General features: G+C 47.9%; 1 protein-coding gene across 1 annotated transcript in view; it reads left to right on the top strand.

Annotated features, from left to right (window-relative positions):
• The window catches only part of SRCAP (Snf2 related CREBBP activator protein), a 1,275,580-nt gene that overhangs the window by 426,319 nt on the left and 825,227 nt on the right, over nt 1-24,034 (top strand). Inside the window, exons 10-11 of the mRNA XM_069201690.1 lie at nt 1,583-1,672; nt 2,158-2,286. Coding sequence (XP_069057791.1) covers nt 1,583-1,672; nt 2,158-2,286 — 219 coding nt within the window. The remainder of the gene's footprint in view (nt 1-1,582; nt 1,673-2,157; nt 2,287-24,034) is intronic.

The raw sequence follows: 24,034 nt of genomic DNA, 5'->3' as shown, positions 1-24,034 counted from the left end.
GGGTCAGCCTCTGGCAGTGAGGAAGATGCTAGGGATGATGACTCATTCATACTCCAACTCACATACACTTTATTTTGTTTAAGTTTAATAAGTTCCCAGAACACATGAAGTTCAAAGAAGCAAACAAAGGGGCCCGACTCCTTAGCCCACAATTGATGCCTTTTGTCCTGTGTACACGGCTAAATTGGTCAGTTCACGTTTCAGTGGAAAAACATGGATCCACTTCAATCCACCTTCATCGGGACCTTATAGGTATTCACAAATTCTTCAAAACAAGAAGTGTGGGTATTCCAGAAAGAAGGGCATTAACCAGGTCACAAATCATGCAGGAATTGTTTTGAAATAAGCCACATTTTGTCATAAATGTCTCTTCCTTAAAGTCCTCGGCGTCAAATAAAAACATGTGTACCTTTCTGACTCAGGAGGAGCTGCCTGAAATCTGGAAGTTGATAGCAAGGTGATGCCGAGAACTTTAAATGCGCCCTCGTTTTGGTGTTCGTTTTACCCAAGATACTCTTTTGAACCCTGGAGGAGCCGCCTATAATTAGGAAGACTGCAATAATATATTTGCAAGATAAAAAGGCTAATTGTTACATCCTCTTTGGGACATTTCGCAAGAGGACTTCCTTGGTGTTTGGATGCTGTTTTCTGAATATGGATGTAAGTATTGGAGGATTGGAATGTTGAAGGCAGTGAACATATGTTCCTTTCTACATTGAGCAATTGAAGTCCAGGGCAACAATTTCCACTTTGTCTGACTCCTCGGGCATATTCTATGGTGATGAATCTGCAGTTAGTCTCTACAAGAAGAAGCGTTACCGAAAGTGAGCACCTCATTCTTCTGGTGGATATTCTGTGTGCAGATTTCTCACGGACGCCAAACTCATTCTCGTTTTCATGGCTAGAATGTCCACAGAAGGTCCCATTACTAAATATTGTACTGTACCTTGTCTCGCTGATGTCGTTCTCATCTTGTTTGCCTCAAAGGTGTGTAAAAAATGGACTGGAAACAGTCATCAGCATGTTGGTGAGAGCACTTTTTGACTTAATTGTTGCCACAGTGTCTGTGTGCCAGCGTAAATCGCTATTGAAAAGTTTAAAGGTTCAGTCTCATTACTGGGATATTTGATATGTGAGGAATCTTCAGGTAGATAGAGTATTCGGCCAAAAGATAATCACTGAAGGCAGGTAACATCTATATAAAATGTGTGCAGTCCTTGCCCCACGTATTTACTGCAAACTTATTCAAGTGTTTGCCTTCAATGAAATTTCCTACGGTGCTGACCTAGAAACACAAGCAAGTAACCCTTTCATTACAAGGAATGTATCTATACTTAGTTATGTTAACATTGCCTACTTGAGATTCCCAGCTTAACTGGGAATCTGCCATGTTTGCCAGACTTTGTAGTGTGCCATCACTGGAGAACTGTATTTAAAAAAAGTATGTTATTTCTTGAGTGTGGTGGAGTCTTTGGTTAGTGCCAACCTCTCCTTTAATTATTTTTCTACACAGTTGTATTTGTTGGTCAACACTATTGTGACTGACCTTTTATTAAATTTGAATTCATTTGTATGTCAATAGCTGAAGATGAAGAAGAGACTATTGAAGCTGAAGAGGCTTTGGATGGTGAGATTGATCATGCTGCAGAGTTGGACCAGTTGGCAGTGGAAGGTACTGGTACTGCTGAAGAAACTACACTGTGCTTTTTGATCAAATATTATGCAACATTTACAGGATTTCCTGACCTTCTGACATACATATTTTCAATTTCTTATCTGCTCTCTCTCTGCAGTTTGTTGAACGCGGAAAGGTAGTCCAAATTTTCTGTGTCTAGACTCTGATTTTACTGGGCCCGGTGAGATGATTATCTAGAGCAAGAATTGGATTTTTAAATATCTCTTTTGTCTCCTCCTAAGGCGGCTGTCAGAAAAATGAGGGGCACAGTGTATTATAGGAGTAAAATTGGCTTGCTTTGTGGATGTTTCAGGATGGAAGTGACAGTCATTTTTGAAGGTTGCTCTGAATGTTTACACCTCTTATCACCTAGGGTCGAGATTTAGGTAGAAACTGAGTTTTGGCACATTGTGTAAATACCGTTCTTTCTGATTTCCACATTAGTTTGCAATCCATTTGACATATGCCACTTTCTTCGCTAGGGGAAATGCCTATTTCTGAGCTTCTGCAGCGGTACTCTGCATTACAGATGGAAAAACCAGAGAGTTTGCCAGAATCTTTATCATCTGAATCTGAGCAATCCGTCGAAGACAATGAAAGCATTCAATCTGGTAAGTGAAAATAACAGCATGTAGTTTGTGCTTTGAGTTGATGACACTGCACAAAGTCTGTAGGTCCAGGCATGGCGAGCCATACTAAGTTTTTGTTGTAGATTGAGGCAGACCGGGGTTGGAATACTTTTTTTTTTTTTTTTTTTAAACACAGATCTGCATGTGGAACTTGGTTGGACTCTTGCTTTCATCATAGGCGGCATTATGTAGAAGACAGAAAATTGTTACTAATTGTGGCAGAATTGAAGTGTGCACAGTTCCTAACTGTTCCATGTTGATTTCGCCTAAATAACGAATACAAATGCAGGAAGGGTTGAACCTAATGACTTGTCTTCTGTTTCAAAATTAACAGTAGGACAGTGATACTGTTTTCAGAGTTGGGCTTCTGTGTTTTCGGAGTAGTAGTTGTGGAGGTGACATGACTTGGGATTGAATGATCAGGTGAGAAATTATCATATGGAGAAGTGAATTTTTAAACGTTTTATAGGACAGGATTTCAAGAATGCTAGCCAAGGAAAAGACACAATCACCCCGCTTAGTTGTGGTCATATGTCACAAGGTGAATATGCAAGTCCTCCAACAACATACTGGTGGATAAGAAAAGACCTAATGCACAGTGCATTCTTCCCTATGCTCAAGGGTATCCTTAAAACCACAGCAGGCACCTTTCAAAGAACCTGTGAATGCAATGTTTTTCACACCCTGGGTGGACTAAATAAGATGAGCCCTCTTTTAGCGACCACCCTATATATGTAGCCATGTACCTTCTGACTCCTTCCTGATCTTGACTGCCCATTAAGGCCACACAAGATGCTTCCCCTCCAGATCAAGGAAATAAATGCAGCTTGGAAGAGAGTAACTGTGAAGACAGTCATGCACTGTAGGGTCGCCATCTCGGTTAGCCTGCTCTCACGATACAAACGCACATTGGAACTAGAGGCAGGACCTCCTTAAGCACCTCCCTGAGGAGCGTAGGCAAAGGGCGGGAGAAATTGTTGGAGGAAGGGAAGACCATCAGCTGTGCCCTGGGTGCCGTCAACACTGTGGCCTGAGAGTTTAACACCAGCATCCTTGTCTGACTTTAAGCTTGAATTCTTGTCTTTGCTTTGCCAGGCCAACCACTTCTCACCTCAGTGCCCCTGCTGTGTAGTTGTCCAGAGGGCTGACATCAAGGGCGGGTCCAGTCTGCCACCAACCTGCATGGCTCTACCACACTACCCCCTACACAGTTAAGACCGCTGCTGCAGATCTCACCAGCTTGGTCGAACAAGGGCCCGATTAGCCTGAAGAGGCATCTGAGGATCAAACCGAACAGTTGACTGTTTTATCTTTTTCTAGCAGGGGTGGAGAGGGTGGTTTTTTTTTTTTTTGTAGATTTCTCTGCTACTATGACCTGCTACCAAAACTGCCTCCACCCTGTCTACACTGCTTTGTCCTCTGCTGCCTTGTAGGTGCACTCTCAGATCAATAGGAACTGCAAATTGGACTGAGGCCCATGTCAATGCAGGTTGGACCCCTGGCTCTTGTTGGAGGTGGGGCCCCCAGTGGCACACACCCTGGAATATTTGCAAGCGGTCACCTCAAGGCCCTGTCGACTCGGCCTCCTCCTACACCAGCCTCACTGCCTTCTGGCTCTCCTGACTGGTGTTCCTGACAATCCGTGCTGCCTGTTAGCGGTCTTTGGGTGCCTATTTGGTGACACTGGCCTGGGGCCACCCTCAATCATCTGCCCTTTGTCTGTCACGACGGGCCCGGCACTGCCACAAGTGCTCTGTTTCTCTCTATGCAGCCTGTCCGGCCCGTGGTCCCCTTTGTCTTAGCTTTAAACTGGAGGTACAACATCTGCTTAGCCTTTCCTTGGATGGTGTACACCTTCGGCCCACATAAAAAGCAGTTTACGGTGTCTCCAGCATGTGCAGGTGACCATCTCACTTCTCTACATCTTTGGGTTCAACATAAATGTTGCCAAGTACTATCTAAAACCCTCCATATCTAACCCTTTATAGGAGTGGTGGTGAACGCAGTCACTAGCAAAGCCTACCTAAGCCCTCAAAGGGTTGTAACCTTTGGCCATCTTGTACCTCTTTTTCAGCCACAATGTCAGTCAGAATTGTAATGTGCCTGTTGGGTGTGTGGCATTGTGCATCACTATTGTACCCCATGCATGACTACACACATCTGTTGCAGCAGTGCCTTTCAGCACAGTAGATACTGGTGGAGGATCAGATGGAACATCTGGGTAAAGGCCAGCGTCCATTGCTCTGTGACGTGGTGGAACAGCAGCAACTACTTGCGGGGCAGGCTGTTCCCAGACCCCATTCCACAGCTCACCATGCAACAATGCCTCCCAAACCTGGTGGGTACCTCTTCTCCATCAGATCACGGTGCAGGTTGTTTGGATTTCCCAGTAGCCCAGCCATAACATCAGTTAGGTCAATCATCTGGCAATACTCCTCGCTATCAAAGCTTTCCTACCACTCATTCGGGACAAAGTAGTCCTGGTCAGATAACCTGACCACAGTGTACTGCTTGCTTTCTCTCCCCCCCATGCCCTACTGGCTCAGACAATGTCATGGAGTGCTCCACCACTGCATTCACCTAATGAGGGAGTACCTCCCAGGGTTAGACCACGACCTGGTAGACCTGCTAATCAGGACGCATTAACAAGTCCATGAGTCTGAATTCCACCCGTAGGTCCTGCACCAGGAATGGCAATGATAGGGCACTCCAAAAGTACACCTTTTTGCCACCCCCAAGAACACAAAATGTCCAAACTTCTCCAGGTAACCACACCCAAAATTCATGGGTAATGCGCTATGGATCAGCTGGTCAGTGATATTTGCTTTTGCTTTTCTGCCTCTCCTGCTCCTTCCAATGGTGGTACGGAAGATGCAGCAGACGTTGCAAACCCTTATCCTAATGACCCCCCACCTAGGCCAGCAGCCCTGGTATTCAGCCTTGTTAGTGATGTCAGTAAGCCTGGATGAGAAGCTGTCCAACAGGCTCGACCTTCCCACCATGAACCAAGGACAGATCAGGAATTCAGATCCCAAACAACATGATCAAGCACCTGAGGTCTTAGAATTTATATGTTCGATGGCATATGTTGCTGCAGATACACATGTTTGGCACAGTCCGCTGCCTGGTGTTGGGCTCGGAGTATTACAAGTTGTTTTTCTTCGAAGAAGTCTTTTTGGTCACGGGACCGAAGGACTCCTCCCTCTTTGGCTCCATTGCGCATGGGCGTCGACTCCATCTTAGATTGTTTTTTTCCGCTGTCGGGTTCGGACGTATTCCTTTTCGCTCCGTGTTTCGGTTCGGAAAGTTAGTCAGAATCTCGGAAGAAAGCGTCGGTATTGTTCCGTTCGGTATCGGGATAGTTAGGTACATCGACACCGATCATCGGAAGACTTTGGGGCAGTTTCGATCCCCCATCGGGGCCTGGTCGGCCCGACCGCGTGCGACATCGAAGCCGATGGAACGGACCCCGTTTCGTTTCTGCCCAAAATGTCACAGTAAGTATCCTTATACAGATCAGCACTTGGTCTGTAACTTGTGCTTGTCCCCCGAGCACAAGGAGGATACCTGTGAAGCCTGTCGAGCCTTCCGGTCCAGAAAAACACTCCGGGACCGAAGAGCCAGGCGTCACCAAATGGCGTCCACGTCGACAAAACAACGTTTCGACGACGAAGAGGAAACATTCTCGGTTCCGGAATCAGAATCCGGAGACTCCGACGTCGAACAACAGCAACAAACTGTGAGTAAGACGTCGAAAAGTAAATCCATCGACAAACCGAAAGCCCAGGGGACGCCACTGCCAACAGGCCATGGCTCGACCCATAAATCAGGCGACCCGTCGAAGGGGCCGAAAAAGGGCACGCCCATAGCGAAGACACCCGACTCCGGTCGAGGGACCGCCATGGAGCAACCTCGGAGCCGAGAAAGCGGCTCCGAGAGACAAAAACAAGATACCGGCACCGAAAAACATCGGCACCGAGAATCCATGCCGAAAGGAACAAAAATTCTGTCGGTGCCGAAACCGAAAAAAGATTCTCTCTCGGCGCCGAAAAATACCACACCTTCATCCTACTCAGAGGAACAAGGACTAAGTGGCCAAATGCACAAATTTGGACAAGAGCTCCAAAGTGTAGAATCGGACTACACACAAAAGAGACTGTGCATCCAGCAAGATACAGGGAAGATATCAACCCTTCCCCCAATCATGAGGAAAAGAAGGATCGGACTTCCAAAGGATGACACACAACCACAAGCCAAAGTGGTTAAAAAAGTCACGCCTCCGCCCTCTCCTCCACAGGCATCGCCGGCACAAACACCGCCACAAATGCACTCACCAGCGCAAACTACCATAAGTCATGACGATCAGGATCAAGACGCTTGAGACCTGTATGACACCCCAGTGCCGGACAATGATCCCGAGTCATACCCCACAAAGCCGTCACCGCCAGAGGACAGTACCTCATACTCGCAACTGGTGGCTAGGGCTGCAGACTTCCACAATGTCCAACTGCATTCCGATCCTATAGAGGATGATTTCTTATTTAACACCCTCTCGGCTACACATAGCCAATATCAATGTCTCCCAATGCTACCAGGGATGTTACGGCACGCAAAACAAATTTTTGAGGAGCCTGTAAAATCAAGAGCCATCACCCCAAGGGTGGATAAGAAATACAAACCACCACCCACAGACCCAGTGTTTATTACTTCGCAGTTACCACCCGACTCTGTGGTAGTAGGGGCAGCTCGCAAAAGAGCAAATTCACATACATCTGGCGACGCCCCACCTCCGGACAAAGAAAGCCGAAAATTTGACGCGGCAGGGAAAAGAGTGGCATCACAGGCAGCCAACCAGTGGCGCATCGCAAATTCACAAGCGCTGCTGGCCAGATATGACCGCGCACACTGGGACGAGATGCAACTTCTCGTAGACCATCTTCCCCAGGAATACCAAAAAAGGGCGCAGCAAATAGTGGAAGAGGGACAAACGATCTCAAACAATCAAATCCGCTCTTCACTAGACGCAGCCGATACTGCAGCAAGAACAGTCAACACTGCTGTCACCATAAGGAGACACGCTTGGCTACGCACTTCAGGCTTCAAACCTGAAATCCAGCAGGCTGTCCTTAATATGCCCTTCAACGAGAAACAACTGTTTGGCTCGGAAGTGGATACAGCCATTGAAAAACTTAAAAAGGACACAGACACAGACACGGCCAAGGCCATGGGCGCACTCTACTCCCCGCAGAGCAGAGGCTCTTTCAGAAAAACTCCATTTAGAGGGGGGTTTCGTGGCCAACCCACAGACACCACCAGCCAACAATCAAGAACCACACCATATCAGGGTTCCTTCCAAAGGGGAGGTTTCAGGGGATATCGGGGGGGTCAATTCCCAAGGAGTAGGGGAAGATTCCAGACTCCAAAAACACCTCCACCTAAACAGTGACTTTCAAGTCACGCAACCCCTTCACTCAACACCAGTGGGGGGAAGACTAAGCCAATTCTACCAATCTTGGCAACAGATTACAACAGACAATTGGGTATTAGCAATAATCCAACATGGCTATTGCATAGAATTCCACAACTTCCCACCAAACATCCCCCCCAAAACACGCAAAATGTCACAACATCATTTAGAACTTTTAGGACTAGAAGTTCAAGCACTACTGCAAAAGGATGCAATAGAATTAGTACCAGTACAACAAAAAAACACAGGAGTTTACTCCCTGTACTTTCTAATTCCAAAAAGAGACGAAACATTGAGACCAATATTAGATCTCAGGACACTAAATACCTACATCATATCGGACCATTTTCACATGGTCACACTACAAGACATCATTCCACTGCTCAAACAGCAAGATTACATGACCACATTAGACCTAAAGGATGCGTACTTTCATATACCAATACACCCTTCTCACAGAAAGTACCTACGGTTCGTATTCAAAGGAATACATTACCAATTCAAGGTGTTGCCATTCGGAATAACAACTGCACCAAGAGTGTTCACAAAATGTCTAGCAGTAGTAGCAGCACACATCAGGAGACAACAGATATATGTGTTCCCTTACCTAGACGACTGGCTAATCAAAACCAACACAGTAAAAAAATGCGCAAACGACACCACTTTTGTCATACAAACCCTTCACAAACTGGGGTTTTCCATCAACTACACAAAATCACACCTAGAACCGTGTCAAACACAACAATATCTAGGAGCAACCATCAACACATCAAAAGGAATTGCCACTCCAAGTCCACAAAGAGTGCAGGCATTCCACAAGCTAATAAGTGCTATGTTTCCAAACCAAAAGATACAAGCAAAATTTGTGCTAAAACTTCTAGGCATGATGTCATCATGCATAGCCATTGTTTCAAACGCAAGACTACACATGCGACCCTTACAACAGTGTCTAGCATCACAATGGTCACAGGCACAGGGTCAACTTCAAAATCTGGTGTTGGTAGACCGCCAAACATACCTCTCGCTTCTATGGTGGAACAGCAAAAATTTAAACAAAGGGCGGACATTTCAGGACCCAGTGCCTCAATACGTTATAACAACAGATGCTTCCATGACAGGGTGGGGAGCACACCTCAATCACCACAGCATTCAAGGACAATGGGATATACACGAAACAAAATTTCATATCAATTACCTAGAACTGTTGGCAGTATTTCTAGCGTTAAAAGCCTTCCAACCCATAATAACACACAAATACATTCTTGTCAAAACAGACAACATGACAACAATGTATTATCTAAACAAACAAGGAGGAACACACTCAACACAATTGTGCCTCCTAACACAAAAAATTTGGCAGTGGGCGATTCACAACAACATTCGCCTAATAGCACAATTTATTCCAGGAATACAAAACCAACTAGCAGACAACCTTTCGCGAGACCACCAACAAGTCCACGAATGGGAAATTCACCCCCAAGTCCTGAACAAGTACTTTCAAATTTGGGGAACACCCCAGATAGATTTGTTCGCAACAAGAGAAAACTCAAAATGCCAAAACTTCGCATCCAGGTACCCACACCGCGAATCACAAGGCAATGCTCTATGGATGAATTGGTCAGGGATATTTGCGTACGCTTTTCCCCCTCTCCCTCTCCTTCCATATCTAGTAAACAAGTTAAGTCAAAACCAACTCAAACTCATACTGATAGCACCCACATGGGCAAGACAACCTTGGTATACAACTCTACTAGACCTTTCACTAGTACCGCATGTCAAACTACCCAACAGGCCAGATCTGTTAACACAACACAAACAACAGATCAGACATCCAAACCCAGCATCATTGAATCTGGCAATTTGGCTCCTGAAATCCTAGAATTCGGACACTTGGACCTCACACAAGAATGCATGGAGGTCATAAAACAAGCTAGAAAACCTTCCACTAGACACTGCTATGCATCTAAGTGGAAAAGATTTGTTTACTACTGCCATGCCAATCAAATACAACCAGTACATGCCTCTACTAAAGACATAGTAGGATACTTACTACATTTGCAAAAAGCAAATCTCGCTTTTTCATCTATAAAAATACACCTCGCAGCTATATCTGCTTACCTACAAACTACTCATTCATCGTCTCTATTTAGAATACCAGTTATTAAAGCATTCATGGAAGGGCTAAAAAGAATTATACCACCAAGAACACCACCAGTTCCTTCATGGAATCTTAACATCGTCTTAACAAGACTCATGGGTCCCCCTTTCGAACCCATGCATTCCTGTGAAATGCAATATCTAACCTGGAAGGTCGCATTTCTCATTGCAATCACATCCCTCAGAAGAGTAAGTGAAATACAGGCATTTACCATACAAGAACCATTTATTCAAATACACAACAATAAAATAGTTCTAAGAACAAATCCAAAATTTCTGCCAAAAGTAATCTCACCATTCCATTTAAATCAAACAGTAGAATTGCCAGTGTTCTTCCCACAACCAAATTCCGTGGCTGAAAGGGCACTACATACATTAGACATCAAAAGAGCACTAATGTATTACATTGACAGAACAAAGCTAATCAGGAAAACAAAACAACTGTTCATAGCTTTTCAAAAACCACACATAGGAAATCCAATCTCTAAACAAGGCATTGCTAGATGGATAGTCAGATGCATTCAAACATGCTATCTTAAAGCCAAAAGAGAATTGCCTATTACACCAAAGGCACACTCAACCAGAAAGAAAGGTGCTACAATGGCCTTTCTAGGAAACATTCCTATGAGCGAAATATGTAAGGCTGCAACCTGGTCTACGCCTCATACGTTTACTAAACACTACTGTGTAGACGTACTAAATGCACAACAAGCTACAGTGGGCCAAGCTGTACTAAGAACATTATTCCAAACTACTTCAACTCCTACAGGCTAAACCACCGCTTTTAGGGGAGGTAACTGCTTTATAGTCTATGCCAAACATGTGTATCTGCAGCAACATATGCCATCGAACTGAAAATGTCACTTACCCAGTGTACATCGGTTCGTGGCATTAGTCGCTGCAGATTCACATGTACCCTCCCACCTCCCCGGGAAGCCTGTAGCCGTTTAGAAGTAGATCATAAACCTTAAACATCTGAACATTTGTAAATAATTATTAGAAACTCTTATCATACATACATATTCACTCCATTGCATGGGCACTATTTATACCAAACAACTCCATCCTCACCCTCTGCGGGGAAAACAATCTAAGATGGAGTCGACGCCCATGCGCAATGGAGCCAAAGAGGGAGGAGTCCTTCGGTCCCGTGACCAAAAAGACTTCTTCGAAGAAAAACAACTTGTAATACTCCGAGCCCAACACCAGGCAGCGGACTGTGCCAAACATGTGAATCTGCAGCGACTAATGCCACGAACAGATGTACACTGGGTAAGTGACATTTTCAACTTGTGTCGCCACCAAGAATGTATGGACATCTGGTATAATTCTTGTAGACCTACCACATGGGCATGCTATGCAGCAAAGTGTAAGAAAAAATTGTCCACTAATGCATGGCTAACAATGTAGTCCTATAAATCCCGCAGTCTAGCATATTATTGGATACTTGCTCCACCTCCCAAAGTCAGGCCTAGCCTACTCTTCTGTGCAGCTTTATTTAAAAGCTATAGCCACATACATGGAAACAGGCAAAATTCCTACCTCTTCTGCATACAGTAATCGGGACATTCATAGAAATCCTCCATAGAATCTTTCCTCCAAGGGCTTTATTAGCACCACTATGGAACATTAAGTTTGAGGCATGTGTGGCTGTAGATACACATGCTCTGCATACTCCTGCCATCTAGTGTTTTTTTTCTTCAAAGAAAGTCTTTCGAGTCACAAGGTAGGGCGACTCCTCTTTCTCTGTAATGTATGCATGGGCATCAACTCTCAGTTTAGTGTTTCCTCTATAGGAGCCCCTATAGTAAGATTTTAGTGGTTGTGGGTGTGAGGGTGGTCTGACTGCCCATGCCGGTATGAGGTGGAGGCTTCCAGAGTAGTCATTTTGGGGCCTTCTTGATAGCTTGAGCAGTGAATGGAGCCCCTAGATGTAGGGTTCTGCAGGACTCCCTTTGACTTCACAGTCTGTTTCTTTTCTTATTTTCTCTAAAGCCTAATGGATCTGGGAGCCAAACAGATGTTCTTTATCGAACGGTACATTGAAAATGTTCTGCTGGACATAAGGATTGAAGCTGAAATACACAGCCAAGCGTGTCGCCAAAGGAGTATACTGGTATTAATAGTCCAGGCTGCTGTGTAAGCAGAGTCAACGGCACATCTAACTAATGTGCTGCATATTACTTTACCCTCAGCAACCAATTCCAGTGTTGGTAAAATAATGTATTATTTGTTACTACACAGGTACTAAACTAACTTTGGTAGATCTCACTGGAGACGTCTACACACACAAATATACTTAAAAACAGCCAAGTAAAGGCATAGAATAACATGGGCTCCTATGAGGTTGGGGGGGTGGGGCAATACTAAAGAAATGGGTTGTAAAAGTCACAACTAAACCAAAACTACCACAAAAGGACCTTCAGAACTGGGGAAGCCCTAAAACACCAAAGGTAAGTAGATTCCTCAGGCGCCCATGTGCAGAGATGTAACCCTGGGCCCGGTGTCCATAGGATAACACATGAAAGTCATTGTTGGAGTTTTCGTGTTCTAGGACCTATACCAGAGGACCCCAAGGAAACCCACTGGGACAAGGGAGGTTCAAGAGTGCCGCCACCCATGGATTCCCAGAGAAGTGGAATACCTACACCAGGGAGCCAAGGTACAAAGGGGTGAAGTCGTCTTGGAACCTCCCGTTGAAGTCACTGGGGACCTCAGCTGTCCAGCTGCTGTTGTGACCCGTGGAACAGGTCGGTTGGACCCGGGTGGAGATTCTGGATGAACAGGACATAAAGAGGACAGAGTCCACACCACCCAGAGATGCCCAGGGGGTGCAAGAGAGCAATGCCGACCCTTTTTGAAGATGCTTTTCTGAGGGACTGTTGTCGAGGGAGTGCAGCTCTGGTGTCCAGGCAATGCAGGAAGGTCCCAGGAGTTGTTCAACAGCAGTCCCAGGTCGGTCGTCAAAATACAGAAGGGTTAGTGGTCAGAGGGATCACCAACAAGCCTTGGCAAATGCAAGAAAGTGTTGCACAAAGTTTCAGTATTTAGGGACCAGCATGGTCCAAGGGACTCAACCTCTGTAGGCAAGTCTGGGCCAGCCCTCACTAAGTGGTAGAGCAGGCAAGAATTGTTGGTGACTCGAGGAGGACTCTGGCAGCAGGCACAGGGAGTTGCAGGGAGGCCTCAGCAGCACCGCAAAGTTGGAGGCCCATGTTGCAGGGGTTGCAGAGAGAACGTTCTTGGAGCAGTGTGCTTCTGGAGGAGGGGGCTTCTTGGAGCTAGGAGGTCTTAGACTGAGGAGCCACCAAGCCTTGACAAGGGCAAACAGACGCGGTGCACAGGGGTTCTGGTCAAGCAGCTCCAGTGAATGACCACAGACTTCTCAGTTGCAAAGAAGGCAGGGCAGACCTCTGTAGAGCCACAGAACCACCTCCTGTGTTGTAGAGCATCAAAGAGTCCGTGGGACAGCAGGATCCACAAACCTTTGAGGTGCCTGCGCATGCAGGGGAATGACTTTCATTCCAAAGGAGATTCCTTCTTGCTGTTCTAAGTGCAGGCAGAGACCTGGTGAATCTGGAGGGAGGGGTCTATAACCGTGGAAGTTGCAGAGTTCTTGCAATGCAGGTGGACAGAGTTGCAGTAGGAGCCCTCTTACTAGGTGCAGTCTTGTCTTGGTTCCTGGCGAAGTCCAGTAGCAGTTTCAGTGTTCAGGTCACAGAAGTGTCTTTCAGAAGACTGTTACAGGTTAGTACTGTAGAAGAATATTGCAGGCCACTCTTGTAGATGAATCTGGCCCCCCCCCCCCCTCCAGGGAGCCCTTAAGTAACCCATGAAGGAGGTTGGACAGCTTCTGCAGTGACCCACCGACCATGGGGAGTCAGGGACGGTACTCAGCTGGACTGACCAGTCCGATGCTCCCAAGGGCCTTTGCTCATCCTCTCCAAGATGGCAGAATCAAGTGGCCATCTGACAGAGCTCTGGGCACCTCCCTAGTGGAGGAGCTGGGCAGGGAAGTGGTCACTCCCTTGTCCTTTGTGTGGTTTCATGCAGAGTGGGAGCCGGGGGTTCCTTCACTGCAGTAAACCAGTTTATGCAAGGAGGGCATCAAATGTGCCCTTCAATGCAGTCTGGTGGTGCGCAGGAGCACCCCCAACCTATCCCAGTGACACCTATTTCTACAGGACATTTTTTGTTCTGCTTTCCCCTGCTCGAGTTAAGCTCAGCCGCAGGAGGGTAGAACAGTGTCTGGAGTCAGTGGCAGCTCTGGTGTGCACTCAGACCCTGCAAGGCTGCACAGGCAGACATGGTCAGATCCTCTAAGGAGCCCCCACAGTACCTGCTATCATGCACCTAACGCTGGAATTAGTGTTGTCGTAGGATTCCAACATGCCTAGGTTCGGTGAAGCCCTTGTGTAGTTGTACATCTTGTGATGACCAGTGTCCACTACATACCTTACGATGGCTTCCCCACACTTGCAAAGCCCAGGATAAGGAGCATGGGGTTTGTAGAGGCACCACTGCTCATGCAGGGGTGCCCTCACACTTAGAACCATGCACCCTGCCCTTAGGCTGAAGGACCTACCAAAGGGGTAACTTACAGGGTCAGAGTGCATTGACCATGATATAAGGTGATGTATCTGGGGTGAAAGGTGCATGCACCATTTCACACAGGCTGCAATGCCAGGCCTGTAGCCAGTTTGCATGGGCTCCCTTGGTTGGCTTAATACGTGCTGCAGCCCATGGGGGACCCCTGGTGTACCAGTTCCTTGGGTACCTAAGTACCATGTACTTGTGACTTAAACGGATACACCAGCATGCCAATTCCTGGATGTAAAAGTTATGTGCCAATTAAATTTAGGGGAGAGAACACAGACACTGGGGTACTGGTTAGCAGCATCCCATTGTACTACAGTCAAACACAGACACCAGTCAAAAAGTGGGTGTAACTATGTCCGAAAGATTCTACTTTCCTACACAAACCAGTGTGTGTTGGATATTATCGAACATGGTTATTGTTTGGAGCTCCTTACCACACCTCCCATCATTCCACCTCGCAGTTAGCAGGTCTCAATAGAACATAACACTTCTCAAACAAGAAATCCAGGCATTCCTTTTCAGAGAAGCAATAAAACCAGTCCCTCTTCAACACCAAGGACAAGGAGTATACTTTCTGTATTTTCTAATTCTCAAAAAGGACTGCTTGCTTCACATGGTCACTCTGCAGGATGCGATTCCACTATTTCCGCAGGGTGACTTTGACTACACTGGATCTGAGATGCATATTTTTCATACCAATTGTAAGGAAATGCCTCCTTGGCATGGTTACCCCCTGACTTTTTGCCTTTGCTGATGCCAAGTTATGATTTGAAAGTGTGCTTAGGCCTGCTAACCAGGCCCCAGCACCAGTGTTCTTTCCCTAACCTGTACTTTTGTTTACACAATTGGCACACCCTGGCATCCAGCTAAGCCCCGTGTAACTGGTACCCCTGGTACCAAGGGCCCTGATGCCAGGGAAGGTCTCTAAGGGCTGCAGCATGTCTTATGCCACCCTGGGGCCCCTCACTCAGCACAGACACACTGCTTACCAGCTTGTGTGTGCTGGTGGGGAGAAAATGACTAAGTCGACATGGCACTCCCCTCAGGGTGCCATGCCAACCTCACACTGCCCAGGGCATAGATAAGTCACCCCTCTAGCAGGCCTTACAGCCCTAAGGCAGGGTGCACTATACCATAGGTAAGGGCAGAAGTGCATGGGCACTATGCCCCTACAGTGTCTAAGCAAAACCTTTGACATTGTAAGTGCAGGGTAGCCATAAGAGTATATGGTCTGAGAGTCTGTCATACACGAACTCCACAGCACCATAATGGCTACACTGAAAACTGGGAAGTTTGGTATCAAACTTCTCAGCACAATAAATGCACACTGATGCCAGTGTAAATTTTATTGTGAAATACACCCCAGAGGGCATCTTAGAGATGCCCCCTGAAAACATACCTGACTTCCAGTGTGGGCTGACTAGTTTTGCCAGCCTGCCACACACCAGACGTGTTGCTGGCCACATGGGGAGAGTGCCTTTGTCACTCTGTGACTAGTAACAAAGCCTGTACTGGGTGGAGGTGCTTCTCACCTCCCCTTGCAGGAACTGGAACACCTGGCGGTGAACCTCAAAGGCTCACCGCCTTTGTTACAGTGCCACAGGGCATCCCAGCTAGTGGAGATGCCCGCCCCTTCCGGCCACGGCCCCACTTTTGGCGGCAAGGCCGGAGGAGATAATGAGAAAAACAAGGAGTCGTCACTGGCCAGTCAGGACAACCCCTAAGGTGTCCTGAGGTGTCTCTGACTTTTAGAAATCCTCCATCTTGCAGATGGAGGATTCCCCCTATAGCATTAGGGATGTGCCCCCTCCCCTCAGGGAGGAGGCACAAAGAAGGTGTAGCCACCCTCAGGGCTAGAAGCCATTGGCTACTAACCCCCCAGACCTAAACACACCCCTAAATTGAGTATTTAGGGGCCCCCAGAACCTAGGAAAACAGATTCCTGCAACCTGAAGACGAAGAAGGACTGCTGACCTGAAAGCCCTGCAGAGAAGATGGAGACACCAACTGCTTTGGCCCCAGCCCTACCGGCCTGTCTTCCCACTTCGAGAAAAACTGCAACAGCGACGTGTCTCCCCAGGGTCCAGCGACCTCTGAAGCCTCAGAGGACTACCCTGCATCTAAAAGGACCAAGAACTCACGAGGACAGCGGCCCTGTTTCAAAGAAACCAAAAATTGCATCAAAGAAACAACTTTTAAAGGACTGCACGTTTCCTGCCGGAAGTGTGAGACTTTGCACTCTGCACCCGACGCCCCCGGCTCGACCTGCGGAGAAACAACACTACAGGGAGGACTCCCTGGCGACTGCGACCCTGTGAGTAGCCAGAGTTGACCCCCCTGAACCCCCCCAGCGACGCCTGCAGAGGGAATCCAGAGGCTCCCCCTGACCGCGACTGCCTGCTTCAAAGAACCCGACGCCTGGTAAAGACACTGCACCCGCAGCCCCCAGGACCTGAAGGATCCGATCTCCAGTGCAGAGCGACCCCCCCAGGTGGCCCTCTCACTTGACCAGGTGGTGGCTACCCCGAGGAGCCACCCCTCCCCCCCGCCTGCCTGTTTTGCCGAAGAGACCCCTGGGTCTCCCATTGAAACCTGTTGCAAACCCGACGCCTGTTTGCACTCTGCACCCGGCCGCCCCCGTGCCACTGAGGGTGTACTTTTTGTGCTGACTGGTGTTCCCACCCCCCCCTCTCCCCCTTCCCCTCCTCCAGAGTGCCCTACAAAAACCCCCTGGTCTGCCCTCTGAAGTCGCGGGTACTTACCTTCTGGCAGACTGGAACCGGGGCACCCCCTTCTCCTTTGAAGCCTATGCGTTTTGGGCACCACTTTGACCTCTGCACCTGACTGTCCCTGAGCTGCTGGTGTGGTAACTTTGAGGTTGCCCTGAACCCACAACGGTGGGCTACCTTGGACCCAACTCTGAACCCTGTAGGTGTTTTACTTACCTGCAAAAACCAACCAAAACTTACCTCCCCCAGGAACTATTGAAAATTGCACTGTGTCTAGTTTTAAAATAGCTTATTGCCATTTTTGCTAAAACTGTACATGATACTGTGTTGATTCAAAGTTCCTAAGGTACCTGAGTGAAATACCTTTCATTTGAAGCATTACTTGTAAATCTTGAACCTGTGGTTCTTAAAATAAACTAAGAAAATATATGTTCGATGGCATCTGTCGCTGTAGATACACATGTTCTGCATAGCTCGCCATCTGGTGTTGGGTCGGAGTGTTACAAGTTGTTTTTCTTCGAAGAAGTCTTTCGAGTCACGGGACCGAGTGACTCCTCCTTCTGTCTCCATTGCGCATGGGCGTCGACTCCATCTTCGATTGTTTTCTTTCCGCCATCGGGTTCGGACGTGTTCCTGTCGCTCCGAGTTTCGGAACGGAAAGTTAGTTAATATCGGAAGATTTTCGTCGGTATTGTTGCGTTCGGGATCGGCGTAGTTAGTCAACACCGCATCGAAGATCGACGCGCTCCGGTGCCCTTCGGGGTAGTTTTCGATCCCCCGTCGGGGCCTGGTCGGCCCGACCACGTGTCGAACAACGTCGATGGAACGGACCCCGTTCCGTTTTTGTCCCAAATGCCACAACAAATACCCGTATACAGACCAACATTTGGTCTGTAACCTGTGCCTGTCGCCTGAGCACAGTGAAGAGACTTGCGAGGCCTGTCGTGCGTTCCGGTCCCGAAAGACACTCCGTGACCGTCGAGCCAGGAGACTTCAGATGGCATCCACGCCGACAGCGCACCGAGAGTTCGAGGAACAAGAGGAAGAAAAAACCTTTTCGATCCACGAATCGGACTCCGAGGAATTCGACGATCAAAGAACCGTGAGTAAGACGTCGAAAACAACACAGAAGAAAAGTGACAAGGCCCAGGGGACGCCACTGCCACCAGGCCATGGCTCCACCCATAAATTCGGTGACCGACCATCGGCACCGAAAAAGGCCAAAACAGTGCCGAGATCGTCCGACTCCGGTCGAGACACCGGCACGCAGCCTTCTCGGGATCGAGAAAGTGCTGGAGAAAAGCAACGACACCGAGATAGCGGTGTAGAAGCGGCTCGACGCCGAGACAGCGGCACCGACGAAGATCGACGCCGAGAGGTTTCGACTCCAAAAAAAAAAAAAAAGCCACCTCGGAGCCGAAAAGAGATACAGGCAGGGTTTCGGTGCCGAAACAACCCGTAACCGACCCAGGTCCAGGCTGTTATACAGAGGAACAATCACTGTCCTCTCAGATGCGAAAGCATAGTGTAGGAAGTTGGCTCTGTATGTGCTATTTCAAAGTAAGGAACAGCATGCACAGAGTCCAAGGGTTCCCCTTAGAGGTAAAATAGTGGTAAAAATAGATAATACTAATGCTCTATTTTGTGGTAGTGTGGTCGAGCAGTAGGCTTATCCAAGGAGTAGTGTTAAGCATTTGTTGTACATACACATAGACAATAAATGAGGTACACACACTCAGAGACAAATCCAGCCAATAGGTTTTTGTATAGAAAAATATCTTTTCTTAGTTTATTTTAAGAACCACCGGTTCAAATTCTACATGTAATATCTCATTCGAAAGGTATTGCAGGTAAGTACTTTAGGAACTTTAAATCATAAGAATTGCATGTATACTTTTCAAGTTATTGACAAATAGCTGTTTTAAAAGTGGACACAGTGCAATTTTCACAGTTCCTAGGGGAGGTAAGTTTTTGTTAGTTTTACCAGGTAAGTAAGACACTTACAGGGTTCAGTTCTTGGTCCAAGGTAGCCCACCGTTGGGGGTTCAGAGCAACCCCAAAGTCACCACACCAGCAGCTCAGGGCCGGTCAGGTGCGGAGTTCAAAGTGGTGCCCAAAACACATAGGCTAGAATGGAGAGAAGGGGGTGCCCCGGTTCCGGTCTGCTTGCAGGTAAGTACCCGCGTCTTCGGAGGGCAGACCAGGGGGGTTTTGTAGGGCACCGGGGGGGACACAAGCCCACACAGAAATTTCACCCTCAGCAGCGCGGGGGCGGCCGGGTGCAGTGTAGAAACAAGCGTCGGGTTTGCAATGTTAGTCTATGAGAGATCTCGGGATCTCTTCAGCGCTGCAGGCAGGCAAGGGGGGGATTCCTCGGGGAAACCTCCACTTGGACAAGGGAGAGGGACTCCTGGGGGTCACTTCTCCAGTGAAAGTCCGGCCCTTCAGGTCCTGGGGGCTGCGGGTGCAGGGTCTCTCCCAGGCGTCGGGACTTTGGATTCAAAGAGTCGCGGTCAGGGGAAGCCTCGGGATTCCCTCTGCAGGCGGCGCTGTGGGGGCTCAGGGGGGACAGGTTTTGGTACTCACAGTATCAGAGTAGTCCTGGGGTCCCTCCTGAGGTGTTGGATCTCCACCAGCCGAGTCTGGTCGCTGGGTGCAGTGTTGCAAGTCTCACGCTTCTTGCGGGGAGCTTGCAGGGTTCTTTCAAGGCTGCTGGAAACAAAGTTGCAGCCTTTCTTGGAGCAGGTCCGCTGTCCTCGGGAGTTTCTTGTCTTTTCGAAGCAGGGGCAGTCCTCAGAGGATGTCGAGGTCGCTGGTCCCTTTGGAAGGCGTCGCTGGAGCAGGATCTTTGGAAGGCAGGAGACAGGCCGGTGAGTTTCTGGAGCCAAGGCAGTTGTCGTCTTCTGGTCTTCCTCTGCAGGGGTTTTCAGCTAGGCAGTCCTTCTTCTTGTAGTTGCAGGAATCTAATTTTCTAGGGTTCAGGGTAGCCCTTAAATACTAAATTTAAGGGCGTGTTTAGGTCTGGGGGGTTAGTAGCCAATGGCTACTAGCCCTGAGGGTGGGTACACCCTCTTTGTGCCTCCTCCCAAGGGGAGGGGGTCACAATCCTAACCCTATTGGGGGAATCCTCCATCTGCAAGATGGAGGATTTCTAAAAGTCAGAGTCACCTCAGCTCAGGACACCTTAGGGGCTGTCCTGACTGGCCAGTGACTCCTCCTTGTTGCTTTCTTTGTTCCCTCCAGCCTTGCCGCCAAAAGTGGGGGCCGTGGCCGGAGGGGGCGGGCAACTCCACTAAGCTGGAGTGCCCTGCTGGGCTGTGACAAAGGGGTGAGCCTTTGAGGCTCACCGCCAGGTGTTACAGCTCCTGCCTGGGGGAGGTGTTAGCATTTCCACCCAGTGCAGGCTTTGTTACTGGCCTCAGAGTGAAAAAGGCACTCTCCCCATGGGGCCAGCAACATGTCTCTGGTGTGGCAGGCTGCTGGAACTAGTCAGCCTACACAGACAGTCGGTTAAGTTTCAGGGGGCACCTCTAAGGTGCCCTCTGTGGTGTATTTTACAATAAAATGTACACTGGCATCAGTGTGCATTTATTGTGCTGAGAAGTTTGATACCAAACTTCCCAGTTTTCAGTGTAGCCATTATGGTGCTGTGGAGTTCGTGTTTGACAGACTCCCAGACCATATACTCTTATGGCTACCCTGCACTTACAATGTCTAAGGTTTTGTTTAGACACTGTAGGGGTACCATGCTCATGCACTGGTACCCTCACCTATGGTATAGTGCACCCTGCCTTAGGGCTGTAAGGCCTGCTAGAGGGGTGTCTTACCTATACTGCATAGGCAGTGAGAGGCTGGCATGGCACCCTGAGGGGAGTGCCATGTCGACTTACTCGTTTTGTCCTCACTAGCACACACAAGCTGGCAAGCAGTGTGTCTGTGCTGAGTGAGAGGTCTCCAGGGTGGCATAAGACATGCTGCAGCCCTTAGAGACCTTCCTTGGCATCAGGGCCCTTGGTACTAGAAGTACCAGTTACAAGGGACTTATCTGGATGCCAGGGTCTGCCAATTGTGGATACAAAAGTACAGGTTATGGAAAGAACACTGGTGCTGGGGCCTGGTTAGCAGGCCTCAGCACACTTTCAATTGTAAACATAGCATCAGCAAAGGCAAAAAGTCAGGGGGCAACCATGCCAAGGAGGCATTTCCTTACACATAGGTTTGAGGAAGAGCTGCAATCCACCGAAGTGGACCATACGTAAAAACGTATTTTCATACAGCAGGGAACAGGAAGAATAAGCACCCTTCCCCCTATTAGGAGAAAAAGGAGACTGGAGTTTCAAACAGACCAGGCGCCACAAACAAAAATGGTGAAAAAGGTGACTCCGCCACCCTCTCCTCCACCTGTAATTAACGTCTCACCAGCGCAAACTCCGTCACATTCCCCGGCTCACACCACCATGAGCCAAGGTGACCAGGATCAAGACGCTTGGGACTTATATGACGCCCCAGTGTCGGACAACAGTCCGGAGGCATATCCAACGAAGCCCTCACCACCAGAAGACAGCTCAGCATACTCTCAAGTGGTGGCTAGAGCAGCACAATTCCACAACGTAAACCTCCACTCAGAACAAGTCGAGGATGACTTTTTATTCAACACCCTCTCCTCCACCCACAGCTCCTACCAAAGCCTGCCTATGCTGCCAGGTATGCTTCGGCACGCAAAGGAAATATTCAAGGAGCCGGTCAAAAGTAGGGCAATAACCCCAAGGGTGGAAAAGAAGTATAAGGCACCTCCTACAGACCCTGTTTTCATCACCACACAGCTGCCACCAGATTCCGTCGTAGTAGGAGCAGCTCGGAAAAGAGCCAACTCCCACATCCCTGGGGATGCACCACCCCCAGATAAAGAGAGCTGCAAGTTCGATGCAGCTGGGAAAAGAGTCGCAGTACAAGCTGCAAACCAGTGGCGCATCGCTAACTCTCAAGCACTACTTGCGCGCTATGACAGAGCCCATTGGGATGAGATGCAACACCTCATCGAGCATCTTCCCAAGGAACTACAAAAGAGGGCAGAGCAGGTGGTTGAGGAATTACAGAACATATCAAATAACCAGATACGATCTTCTATGGACGCTGCAGACACAGCTGCAAGAACAATTAATACATCTGTGACCATTAGAAGGCACGCATGGCTAAGAACGTCTGGGTTCAAACCAGAGATACAGCAGGCAGTGCTCAATATGCCATTCAACGAAAAACAACTGTTCGGACCAGAAGTGGACACGGCAATCGAAAAACTTAAAAAAGACACTGACACTGCTAAAGCCATGGGCGCACTCTACTCCCCGCAGAGCAGAGGAACCTACAGCACCTTCCGCAAGACACCCTTTAGAGGGGGGTTTTGGGGTCAGGCCACACAAGCCAGCACCTCGCAAGCAACACCGTCCAGCTACCAGGGACAGTACAGGGGAGGCTTTCGGGGCCAATACAGAGGAGGCAATTCCCTAGGAATAGAGGAAAATTTCAAAGCCCCAAAACCCCTACAACCAAGCAGTGACTCAGATGTCACTCACCCCACCCACACAACACCAGTGGGGGGAAGAATAGGTCATTATTACAAAGCATGGGAGGAAATAACTACAGACACTTGGGTCTTAGCAATTATCCAACATGGTTATTGCATAGAATTCCTACAATTCCCTCCAAACATACCACCAAAAGCACAGAATTTATCAAAACAACATTCCGAACTTCTGGAAATAGAAGTTCAAGCACTATTGCAAAAGAATGCAATCGAATTAGTACCAAACAAACACAGGAGTCTATTCACTGTACTTCTTAATACCAAAAAAGGACAAAACACTGAGACCAATCCTAGACCTCAGAATACTAAACACCTACATCAAATCAGACCACTTTTACATGGTCACGCTACAAGAAGTGTTACCATTGCTAAAACTACAGGACTACATGACAACCTTAGACCTCAAAGACGCGTATTTCCATATACCAATACATCCGTTGCACAGGAAATACCTACGGTTCGTATTCAAAGGAATACATTACCAATTCAAAGTATTGCCTTTTGGTTTAACAACCGCACCAAGAGTCTTTACAAAATGTCTAGCAGTAGTGGCTGCACACATCAGAAGGCAGCAAATACATGTATTCCCGTATCTAGACGACTGGCTAATCAAAACCAATTCACTAACAAAGTGCTTACAACACACAAATCAAATCATACAAACCCTCTACAAACTAGGTTTCACCGTCAACTTTGCAAAATCCAACATTTTGCCGTGCAAAGTACAACAATACCTGGGAGCCATAATAGACACAACAAAAGGAGTAGCCACTCCAAGTCCACAAAGAATTCAAAATTTCAACAAGATCATACAACGCATGTATCCAACACAAACAATACAAGCAAAGATGATATTACAACTCCTAGGCATGATGTCTTCATGCATAGCCATTGTCCCGAACGCAAGACTACACATGAGGCCCTTACAACAGTGCCTAGCATCACAATGGTCACAAGCACAGGGTCACCTTCTAGATCTTGTGTTAATAGACCGCCAAACTTACCTCTCGCTTCTATGGTGGAACAGTATAAATTTAAACAAAGGGCGGCCATTCCAAGACCCAGTGCCACAATGCTTAGTAACAGATGCTTCCATGACAGGGTGGGGAGCACACCTCGATCAACACAGCATACAAGGACAATGGAACGTACATCAAACAAAACTGCATATAAATCACCTAGAAATGCTAGCAG

This window comes from Pleurodeles waltl, chromosome 7 (genome assembly GCF_031143425.1).
Source record: "Pleurodeles waltl isolate 20211129_DDA chromosome 7, aPleWal1.hap1.20221129, whole genome shotgun sequence".
Taxonomy (NCBI): domain Eukaryota; kingdom Metazoa; phylum Chordata; class Amphibia; order Caudata; family Salamandridae; genus Pleurodeles; species Pleurodeles waltl.
Note: the sequence above shows the minus strand (reverse complement) of the source record. Positions and strands in the feature narration are given on the sequence as shown.